This window comes from Diadema setosum, chromosome 9 (genome assembly GCF_964275005.1).
Source record: "Diadema setosum chromosome 9, eeDiaSeto1, whole genome shotgun sequence".
NCBI classification, from domain to species: Eukaryota; Metazoa; Echinodermata; class Echinoidea; order Diadematoida; family Diadematidae; genus Diadema; species Diadema setosum.
The window spans coordinates 35,973,925-35,986,218 of NC_092693.1; the positions used below are offsets into that span (position 1 = coordinate 35,973,925).

A 12,294-nucleotide genomic window follows, 5' to 3' on the forward strand; every position below is an offset into this window, starting at 1 on the left:
CCTGAGCTAAGACTGACGTTACAATATAATCACTTCTCAAACACGTTGTATTTTATCGCCAGAACCCTATCTCATGCCCTTGTCGGATCTTGTTATACACTCCATGCAAATTTTCTACTTCATTCTTTCCATAAAGGAAGTTTGAGTTAAAAAAAGGGGGGATCCGAATGGCTGACCTCAGTCGGGTGAGTGTTTTATTCAAGTCTCCGAATCGGGCTGTAATGAGGTCGAAACTGATTCCCATTGAATAAGATCATTCACTCATGACAGTGAATGATCGGGGTCACTATAGGGCAGAAACATTGCGGGAAGGCGTTTTGATAATGCCAGTCTGTACAGTCAAAATAATTATCACGAGTCTCCTTAATCCTGAATTCACCAACAGAGACATTTTGTTTGCTCCAGTTCGAACGGGTAATAGTCAAGTTCGGCCGTGGAACTGCCATAAATGTAGAGTGGCAGCTGTTTGCAAAGCCGCAAAATGTGACATCGCCGTGTTTTTCAAATCGCTGACTTTGTAATAAGGGTTTTGGGATAATACGGTGAACAGATTAAAAAAGGCTGACTCTTACACTTGCACAAAAGAAGCTGTTTTTGTGTCTGATGAGTTAACGCTGTTTGCGCAGCCAAACTTGTAGGCCTATATACCAATTTTGGGAAAAAAAGGTTGTCGGATCCACACCTCACAAGTCGCAATGAACTCTTGGGATGACGCCGGTGCCCGAACGTACCTGGATATCAGCGAGGAGAGCGGTGCTCAAGGTGATATAAGGAAGCTCGTGCTCAAAGATTTCGACTTCAGCCCCAGCGACGAGGTGCTCGATGTCGGGTGCGGACCGGGAAAGGCATGCGGGGATATCGCACCCCGTGTCAAATCCGTTACAGGTTGGTACAAGTCCAGGGTGATCTATCATTTGGTCTACTTCCACTTCTTCTAATAGCCATTTAGTCTCAACCCACCTGGTTTAGTTCAACAATAAATTTGCCAATCTCGGTCCTTCGGCGTTTTGCAATGTTCTGTGGTCTATTTCTAATTTCCGTCAGAAATCATTGAAATTTACTCTTTATTTATAGGATAGGCCTACTGATATTGTAGTCATAATCGTGCGTGCGGTCTGTTTTCGTTTGTTTTTTATTTTTTTCTGTCCGAAGTCTTTCTTATCAACATAGGACATAGTTAATGTGTAAGGGCTATTATATTTTCTATCTTCCTCATCCCGAAGGAATCGATCTATCTCCAGGTATGATCTCTGTGGCCAACCAAAAACACGCAGCCCCAAATGTCGACTTTGTCGTCGCTGACGCACACTCCTTCGGTCAGGGATGGGAGGAGAAATTCGACAAGATCATCTGCCTCTGCGTGCTGCACTGGTGCAAAGATCAGCAAAGAGTTCTGCAGAATGTTTTCCGCTGCCTGAAACCAGGAGGACGGTTCCTCCTCTGGTTTAACCTCCAGTGCCAGCTGCTCAGCAAGAAGTGTAAATACGGAGAGACGGCTAATACGTGGTTGCGAGCTCACCCGAAATGGGGGCCGTATCTCAAGGTATTTTTTTTTAACGCTTATATCAAGTGTCATTTTACTCGCAGACACAAACCCAAATATATATATATATATATATATATAGAGAGAGAGAGAGATAGATGTATACAATGTGTATTACGTCTCTTAGATTCTTCGCTTCCGTAGATTTTTAATTCATTGTATTTTTGAACAACTGCAAAGCCTGCATTCCCTGCAGGTACGTATCTGTCTGCCATCATTGTGCTCTAACCGAATAAAGCACAACCGCAAGTTCCTCTTTCTCGGCATAAATAAGCATGGTCTCAACTATGCTTGTTTGCACAGTTCGTTAGAATACATTGGCCAGCTAAGATCCCATCTTCAATGAGAATGTGCGTTCAGTGTGTTAATCGATACTCGTAGATGATAATATGCGTCAGATGGGAACATGTTATATAAAGGTAGAACATGTTTGATATGTACAATGTTCGTCAAAATAAGACTTGGTAAACGTTTTTTCAAGAAGTTCAAAGGAATCATTTGAATCTCAATTAACATACTCACTGTATAACTGTACACCCTCATATAATAAGTGATAAATAATATAGATTAATGTATTTCTATTATCTTATCGGACATTTTTTCTTCCGTAGGACTTTGTCTACGAACAAACTGACTGGGCATGCGCAGACGATTTCTTGAAAATGTTTCAGTCAGTGGGATTTAAAGTTGTTTTCTCTCGAGGTGGTGACATCACGTGGCTCAAATGGAATGCTGCTTTCATAAAAGGTATAATTCAAAGCAGTTGATCAGTATTGATTGGTTTTAAGCTCGTTGCCTATGTTGGTCATGAAAAATATGGCATTGCTACCTACCTTAGGCATGGTCTGGAGGATTTTTCTATTCTTCAGGAGTCTAGTTTCTGTGATATATTTGTCGCATCTGTGAGGGTTGGTGACATCACTGTCACTAATGTGTACAAACCCCCTGGGGCATCATGGGCCTGTCCCAGCACTACCAATCTTCCGCCACCCAGAGGTACATGCAGGAGATTTCAACAGTTACCACTCTTCCTGGGGCTATTCTAACAATGACGCCAATGGTGAACTTCTGGATGAATGGGCATCTCTCAACGACCGCTTCCTCCTCCACGATGACAAGCAACCTAATATTTTTCACTCCAGCAGATGGAGACACATCCCTTGAGGTTTCCGAAAGGCTTACACTCCATATATGCTGGCAACCTGAGTCTGAAGAACTGTTGGAGCTTTATGAATCTACAGGAAACCCCGACATCGCCACTGAACTCCTGGCATCACTCGACGCTGCAAGACGCCAAAGGTGGCAGGAAATAGAGGATGATTTGGATTTCACTCGATCCAGCAGAAAGGCTTGGAACCTCCTTCGCCACCTTGGTTCAACTCCACCGGCTCAGCACTAGCCTCCTAAGGTGTCTGCCAACAAAGTTGTCTCTCGTCTGGTTGTCAACTCAAAGGTCCTCTCTTCTAAGGCAGCTCGAAAGGAAGTTAGTAAGGGCCTGAGAGAATCCTACTCATCCTTGCAACTGGCAAGTGGTCTCTATGATTCCTAGTCCTTGGCAGAAATGGGTATAGGCCTGACAGCCACCGAGTCAGGTAAACGGCTGGAATCGATGACATCTACCCAGTCTGAGCTCCTGTAGAACCTTGGAAGCAAGGGACGCATATAGCTGGCATCCCTTTTTTCCTACGCCTATGCTACTGAAACCATTCCTAAGGCATGGAGAGAGTCTAAGATCATTGCATTCTAAAGCCAGGGAAAGCTGCTGAAGACCCTGCCAGCCATAGACCTACCTCGCTGATGTGTACAACTTTCAAGCTGTTAGGACGACTCCTACTTGCCAGGCTCTCTCCTATGGTGGAGACTATCCCTCCGAGAGAGCAAGCAGGTTTTAGGTCAGTCAGGAGCTGTGCCGACCAAGTTCTTGCCCTGACCACTAACATCAAGGCTGGCCTCCACCGAGGCTTGAAAATTGGCCTAGCGCTCAGAGACCTTTCATTAGCATACGACACAGAGTGGAGACGTGGTCTCCTGATGAAATTGTCAAAGATCCTGACTTGCCAGACTACTCTGCACTGCGTGTCCTCGGTCCTCAGCAAGAAAATCTAAAATTCAGGGTCACTCTGATTAATTAGACCCAATCAATTATACCCCCCCCTCCCGTTCTGTGTTGGCTCCACTCCTTTTTAACATATATGTCCGTAAGTGACATGCCCATCACTTCATCCGGGAAATTTGCTTATGCAGACGACCTCGCCCTTACATCTCAGGGAAGGTCCTTGATGATATCAGCCAAGTCCTAACCCAAGATCTGAAGACAATGGAAGACTACGTCACCTTCTGGAGACTTCACGCCAACCCTTCAAAGACTACCGTTACTGCCTTCCATCTTAGTAACCATCTTGCCAATGCTAAGCTGAAGGTTGCCTTCAAGCATGAATTTCCCAAGTACCTTGGAGTTACGTTGGACCGCAGTCTCACATACCGATAATACCTGAAGAGAGTTGCAGACAAGTTGAAATCGCCGGTCAACATCTTCAGGAAACTCGCAAGCAACAATTGGGTTTCAAAAGCAAGTACTCTCCGTACTGCAACACTGGCCCTCGTCTACTCAACTGCAGAGTACTGCTCATCTTCGTGGGCCAACAGCTGCCACACGAAACGAGTCGGCACAGTCCTGAACTCGGCAATGCAAGTAACCTCAGGTAAACTCAAGTCCACCCCTCTTTACTGGCTGCCTGTTTTGGCACACATCACCCCCCCCCCCCTCCCTACGCAGCAGGAAAGGATTGCAAGGGTCGCCAATGCCATCAATGCAGACCCTGACCTTCCAATCCACGACGACCTGAACAACCTGCCATCAATGCGCCTGAAATCCCGTAGGCCAGTCATGATGTCCCTTGCATCACCGAAACACTTTGACTCCAAAAGTGAATCGCGCAGATGCTGGTCTGATGCTGTTTCCAACACAGCTCAAGTCACGTGCAACGCCATCACTGACCCGACAGCAAAGCCAGAGGGCTTCAACCTCCCTCAGAAACAGTGACTCACTCTAAACCGCATCCGAACCCTCCATGCAAGAACGGGCCACCGTCTACAGAAATGGGGGTTCTCGGCTAGCCCGGCGTGTGACTGCGGCCATCCTGATCAAACCCTGCGTCATATTGTGGAAGACTGCCACCTGCGGAAGTTGCCATGCCGGCCTGAAGAACTTGCTCAAGCAAGTGATGCTGCTCTGAGCTTGATCCGCAGCTTAGATATCAACCTACAAGTCTATAACCCCAAACGACCCCGTTGTACTGCATCATACGACAGAATAAGACGTATTAATTGGTTACAATGTGTTGCTCTGTACCATTATTCTCTCGTTGTGTTACCAGAGTACTGTCTTCGATCGAACAGAATCAATAGCTCGACAAAGAACGCAATATTTTGCCTTTTTATAGCACAGCGTTTATCATAATATGGGGTGCTGAGGCAAAGTGGATTAGACGCCCAAAGTGCCAAATTGGAGGACCAAAGTTAGATTTCTGCCCAATACTTACGTCCTTGGGCAATATGTTTTTACCCACCACGTCCCTCTCCACGCAGGTGTATAAATAATAACTTGTTGTACCTTGCAACGCCAGGGTGAAAGTAGAAGGCCCTCTGGTAGAGCAGTGGGGTTTTTTTATGTGTATTTTTTGTTTGTTTGTTTCTTCTCCATTTCACTGTCGAAAAAAAGAAGAGCAATACAAAAATAATCCTACATAGATCAAGGAGGGATTTCAAAATGGATGGATTGCCCATTTCATCAGGTTCATTATTATGATTTTCTTCTTCCATGAGGTCCAGTGGAACCAAGGTAGAGGATACCCTGTATGAAGAAGGCCTCATTATTACCATAATCATTATCATTTTTTTCAATTCTTATTATCATCATTATTAGTATACAATTACCATTATTATTAGCATAGTAATTTAATAATGACTATGATGATTTTTATTGGTATGTCACATCAAGTGAAAAATCCAGCATGGTAATGCTATAATCACACACCACCACCATCAGTTTTATCATCCCCATGAATTTGTTTCCTTTGTCGGCATGGTAACTTTGCCAAATATGCACAACGCCTCTTTAACATCCTTATTCATGACGACATACCTCACTTTAGTACTTTACTTTTTTTTATTCAATATACTTTCAAGTCCCCGCATACCAATCTGAGCACAAGCACGGCTTTGCCCTAAACACATTTGTAGATTTAAACTGTGCTCTGCAACAATACAGTTTCTTACAAACAAAGAGAAAATGATATATCTGGGCTCATTTGTGTTTAATTGAGTAGCCTTCAATTATGGTATTTCTCTTTTTTTAATTATGATCAAGAGTCTCGTTGTAGTTGTATCTTTTTCTAAAACGTTCTCTGCAAATTCTGTCTTCAGCATTTGCTTGTCAGAATTAGCTTGCTTACTATGCAGTTGGCATTCATTTTGATGCTCGTTAATGCCTTAAAGCTGGATGAAAATCAGTAGACAACATGCGTAATACTACATTTTTGGTAAGAACTACCGTAAAAAGTAGGCCTGTGTGGGGAGGTTTTTTTTTTTTTCTTTCTTTCTTTCGGGGGGTGGGGGTACTTGAAAAGAGTGAACCCTTCTAAGGGACTATCACTCTTCTGTTGCATTTGGACCTTCGAAAAATCTTAACTCTTTTTTTTTCGGTTTTCGGGTTTTCGATTTGTTTCTCAAGCGGACCCTGCTCAACAGCCATCTCCGCCTTTTCTCTACGGAACGGAATATACTGACGTCAATGAAATTGCCTATGAAGTAATGTCGTGTCTTTTGCTGCATGCAGGTCATATCGGAATACTTGTCGGGCACCTTCGGTGTATTCCGGACGACCTAAAGGACGAATGCATCGACGATATCCACAGATGGTTGGTCGATGTGACGCCGAAGACTTCCGAAGGACTTCCGATGGGCCCAGCCGGAAGGGTAGAGGAGCTCCATATCGTAGCGACTAAATAGAGCCATCGCACAAGGCAGTAGTGAACACTCTTGTTGTATGCATGTAGCTCATGGGCCTATTATACTTTGTTTCGGATTCGTGGGTCTGTAGCTTTCTTTTGTAAAGGCAAAATATTTATTATGACGTGTTGAGGTTGCCCGCACAATTTTGTAATAGGACATGTACGATAGTATCAAAGAGTAATAGAGCGTGGATAAAATAGAATAAAAGGAAGAAAAATCGTCTTCAATTGAACACGATACAGTACTTTAGTCTATGAAGTATACCAACATTAAATCAGAGATTTTACACGACCAGCTGAAGTAAATCAAAACAGCTTTATGTTGTCTGTCGTTATTTTTTCATTTATTTATTTTTCATTTATTTATTATTATTTTATTTTTTCTTTGCTCCTAGGACCTTTCACCGTGTCTAATTTGTCGAATAATAATTATGGCTGGTAGGTAATCACGCCGTCATGGTGCCCCTTAATTTGGCATCTGGGTTGAATGATAAATTTTTGTCTTCTACCTCTTGAGAGAAACGTAACTGTAAATGCATCATTTGATAATTCTTTTTTGATATAATTAACAAAATAATGATTACATTCCTAAATCAAAAGATAAGTCAGTTAATCATAAAACCTAGACTTCCATGGATTTCAAAATCTCTTCTTCGTTCAATTTATTGAAAGAAAAAGTTTATTATAAATTCAAAATGAAAGAAACTGTGGAGTCGAAAATAAATACACATCGTATAAAAATAACTAAACCGAAGTCTTATATGGTCGGAAAAGAGGAAATGTTATAAGTCAGTTATAAAAATAAATATAAACATGATAAAAATAATATATGAATGGTATCAAAGGAGGCCATGAATATATCTATTGAAAAAATTAATATTAAGACATGAGATTTAATTTAAAAAAATTTTGAATACCCCAGTGCTGCATGAAATATTTGTTTTCATGTTATTTTTCAATGATTTGAGAGAATCTGGCAAAAGAGGTACCATAGTCTTATACGCATTTTTCAAAATTCTTAGTGTAGATCAATCCAATTCTAGTTCTATTTTTTTATGCCTCCGCCACGAAGTGGTGCCGGAGGCATTATGTTTTCGGGTTGTCCGTCCGTCCGTCCGTCCGTCCGTCCGTCCGTCCGTCCTTCCGTCCGTCCGTCCGTCCTTCCGTCCGTCCGTAATGAATTTTGTGGACAAGGTAACTATCAAAACCCATTGAGGTATCCTAATGAAACTTGGCATGTATGTGTATTAGGGGGTGAAGTTGTGCCTATCAACTTTTGGGTGCACATGCTCAAGGTCAAAGGTCAAAAGGTCAAGGTCAAATACATAAAATTTCACTATTTCCACCATATCTATTGAATGCCTGAAGATATTTTCTTGAAACTTAGTGTATACATGTATTACCCAATTAAGATTCTCTGGTGAAAGTTTGGGTCATGAGGTCAAAGGTCAAAGGTCAAAAGGTCAGGGTCAAATACATAAAATTTCACTATTTCCACCATATCTATTGAATGCCTGAAGATATTTTCTTGAAACTTAGTGTATACATGTATTACCCAATTAAGATTCTCTGGTGAAAGTTTGGGTCATGAGGTCAAAGGTCAAAAGGTCAAGTAAAAATATTAAAACTTTTTTTTTTCTCCATACCTTGGAAAATTGTTCAAGGTATCTTCATGGAACATAGTATATACATATACTGACTGGAAGTGATTATCTAGAGAATGTAGGGTTCGTGGGGTCAAAGGTCAGGGGTCAAAGGTCAAGTGCAACACTTCAAAATTTTACTATTTCCCTCCTATCATGCAATGCCAGCAGGGTTTTTTTTTTTAACACTTGGTGTATGCATACATGTGTAACCTAATAGAAATTCTCTGGAAAGTTTTTTTTTTCTTCTTTTTTTGCCTCAAAGGTCAAAAGGTCAAAGATCAAGTGAAAGTGCTGAACTAACTTTTTCCTCCATATCTCGGAAGTGGCTCAAGTTATCTTGAAACTTAGTACATATTTTGCATGTTCTACCTGAAAGTGATTATCTTATGAATTTTAGGGTCAAGGGCCAGATGAAAATGGTAACAATTTACTATTCAATTCAGAAATTGCACTTTTTCTCCACACCTGTACCTTGAAAATTACTCAATGCCTAAATGTATGAATAGGTCAAAGTCGAGTTAAAGTCCTTAAATCCCTAGATACATGCTCTCCTATTCATCCAATTAAACCTAGGTCAAGGAAGGTGAACATTCAACACATTTGTGACAAACTTGTCATTTCAATATTTTGCCAATTTTGTGAAAATGTAATCACACATTGTCCACATGTACTATCTAGACCTATTGGGAAAATCATGCATTATGGCGGAGGCATACCAGTCGCCAAAGCGACATTTCTAGTTTTCTCCTACTGCGAAAAATGAAATAATATTTTTTATTGCAGTGAATGATAAACATAGTGCCGGTTATGATGATGTAAGTACATGTATTTTTTATGTTAATGGGAGTTATATCTTCAATTGCGGATCTACTTTCACATATTTCAATAAATCCATATTATGTGGTGTTTTTCCTGAGCTTATGAAAACAGCTAAGGGTTTCCCTTTATTTAAAAAATGAAAGATAATTCTGATATAATTATAGACCCATTTCTTTACTGTCATCCTTATCTAAAATATTTGAAAAATTAATATTCACAGGAACAATGAATTTTCTGAATTTTCATGATTTTTGAAAAATTCTCATTTTGAGTTTGGTCTGAAACTCACCACCATTCACGCTCTTTTGAAGTTTATTGACAAAGCCGCGCATATCATGGATACTCATTTTCTTCTTCTTCCTGCACTACTCCAAGGCGTTCGATACAATTAATCATAAATTTTACTTCACAAATTGTTTCATTATGGCACTGGCGGAGGCCTTTGAGGGGTTCAAAAGTTACCGGCTGCAAAAACCTAAAACAATGCGCATCTCTGAACAAGAAGAACTCAAGCCTCGAATTCATTGAATGTGGCGTCCTACACGCAGGATAGCTTACTATGACCTTAACTTCACATTATTTATATTAATGACCTTTGCAGATCATCTGACATACTCTCATTTATACTTATTGCTAATGATTCAAATATTTTTGCCACCAAAACCCTGTTACTCTCGTACACACCGTTTATTCCGAATTGACAAAAAGTGACTCAATGGATAAGAGCAAATGAATTATAACTCAATCTTCAGAAAACGAAGTACACTGTATGGCAATGCAATGGAAGCTTTAAGAACGGATATTATTTTGGGTTACGCCATTTCCTGATCCACTTCATCTGACACACTCTTTCTGACACACTTTTTTTGCCATTCATTTTGTACACGGGGCAGTTTTTCATGAGACGGCCTCTGTTATTGGCTACTGTGCTAATGAATATTCAACAGCCTTACGATTTTTTTTTTTCATAATGTGTCACTCGGTCTGATTCTGTGTCTGTGATTGGCTTTTAGCTATTGAATATCTAATTGTTATCGGCCAGCTAACTAGAGTGATAAACACGTTGCTGTTCAGCAAATCACGTACGACTAACATGTTAAGGGGGTTTCACACCGGGCTTTGCGTACAGTTGCGCAGAGTTGCGTAGCGTCTACGCCGAAATTACCTGCGTACTCATGAAAAATAATCATGATGCTACGCGTAGGACTGGCGTAGTCCCGGCGTGGTCCAGGCGTAGAGTGTCAATATGTATGGTTGCGTAGGAAGCGCATATCCGCGTAGCGTATTTTGCGTATAGCCCGCGTACAGTTGCGTATATATACGTAGGCCGGGTGTAGAGACCGCGTAGAGTTGCTAGCAGTTGCGTAAAGTTGCGTACCGCCGATTTATTTGTTTGATTTTGTTTGATAGATACTTTATTCTCTGCAAATCAATATACATAAGTAAATTTAAAACACAGCCGTTTGACTTGCATTAACAACGATATGATAGGAAATTAATGATATAACATACAGTACGCATGTCTATGCTGCAGGGATTACAATAACAATTGTAATTAAGAAGCGATTTATTAACAAATTAATGAAACTGCGGAGCTACTTCAGCACATTTAACCTTCTGCTTTTTAGTTCACTCTTTCATGCTGTTCGAATACATAACAAAATATCATGGGGGAGGTTATATCCTTTGCTACTATCTTTAATTCCTCAGCATTTTGGACGCCCTACAGATTCGCATCGCAGAATGCGAACGTTTTCAAGAACGGAAAAAGAGAAGAAAACGAGCTGTTGCAACAATGAGAAGGAGAGTGTGGGTCAAACCTTGGATCCGGCGTTGATCCATACATTGGCAATATGAACAACTGATGAAAGAACTGCATGCCGAAGATTTTTCTTCATTAAAGTAATCAATTTTATGCGGATGGCGCCTCAGGTATTCAATTAACTCCTGACACGAATTGCACTGAGAATTACAAAACAAGATGCCAACTTCTGGAATCTTTGGAACCTGAAACCTGCCGTAACTTTAAGGTTTACAATACCTACAAGAATCTACAATATGGATTTCGATTTGCTTAGAGATAAACATGTTGTCATCAAGAAACCTGCAAAGACCTGAAATTTGTTTTATAACTTCAAAGGTTTCTTCTCGATTAAATGGGATGGCTAGTAACTGATCAGTGGGAATCAGTGGGAATGCTGGGGGATGATTGTTCAAATCCTTGTAGGACTCATAAGAGTACATTCTATATCTATTGTTGTGTGAAAATTATTTGCTTCAGAATGGTCTCATATTCAAGTAACATGCAGTTAAATATTTCCAGGTTAGCATGCCTGTACAGTGACGGGGCGATCGTTAACGGGCCGTTAAAGATCGCCCCGTGTTCAACCAGAGCCCTTTCAAGACAGCCATTAAGCCATCAAGCTGAACCTCCCTGCAGCAGACCCTCTGCCCCATGATGACCATGCAGCCATTTGACTACTTCCTTGTGGGAGATGATGCTTTTGCGCATTTTGTGACATGACTCACCAGCAGCGAGTCTACAAGTATAGGCTTTCACGAACCAGACGGGTTGAAGAAAATGCGTTTGGGTCTACTAGTGCTGGCGAATTGTCTGTATTTTGATCACTAGAGGCATGTATAACGAGCAAGAGAATTCCTGTTCCTACCACACCTTTTGTTCTTCCCTTTCGGCATTTTACAATTATTATGCCTATTCAGAGTCCAATGGGATGAATGATATCAAGCAGTTTTCTAACATGGGTCAGGCATTTGAATGCCAAATCTGCACCTATAATGATAGACTACGCAACTGTGAGCAACACTACGCAAATGTATGCTAGGCCTACGCAAGTCTACGAAAATGTACGCCAAGTCAACGCAAGTCTACGCAAATGTCTACGTAACAGTACGCAACACTACGCCATGTCATACGCGAGCACAAAAAGAGCTCTGGTGTGAAAGGGGTTCGGTGGCGTACTATAGCGTATAGATGGCGCACAGTTGCGTAGTGTTGCGTAGACTTGCGTAAAACCTGCGTATCAGAGCTCTACGCGGAGGGTACGCGAAAAAAAAAATAAACATGTTTAATTTTTTGCGTACATCTTACGTACCTATTTTGCGTCCCTCGGCGTCCTTTTACGTAGAGTTGCGTTCTCACAGCGTATAGTGGCGTAATGTTGCGTAGTCACTACGCAACTCTACGTAACACTACGTAACTCTACGTAAAGCCTGGTGTGAAACCCACTTTAGCGAGAGTGTCGAGCAACGCACG

At 41.2% G+C, this 12,294-nt stretch overlaps 1 protein-coding gene across 1 annotated transcript in view; it reads left to right on the plus strand.

The window, feature by feature from the left end:
- The first annotated feature begins 695 nt into the window (after positions 1–695).
- Positions 696–12,294, plus strand: part of LOC140233349 (uncharacterized) — a 30,379-nt gene continuing 18,780 nt past the window's right edge. Inside the window, exons 1-2 of the mRNA XM_072313456.1 lie at positions 696–885; positions 1,224–1,543. Coding sequence (XP_072169557.1) covers positions 696–885; positions 1,224–1,543 — 510 coding nt within the window. The remainder of the gene's footprint in view (positions 886–1,223; positions 1,544–12,294) is intronic.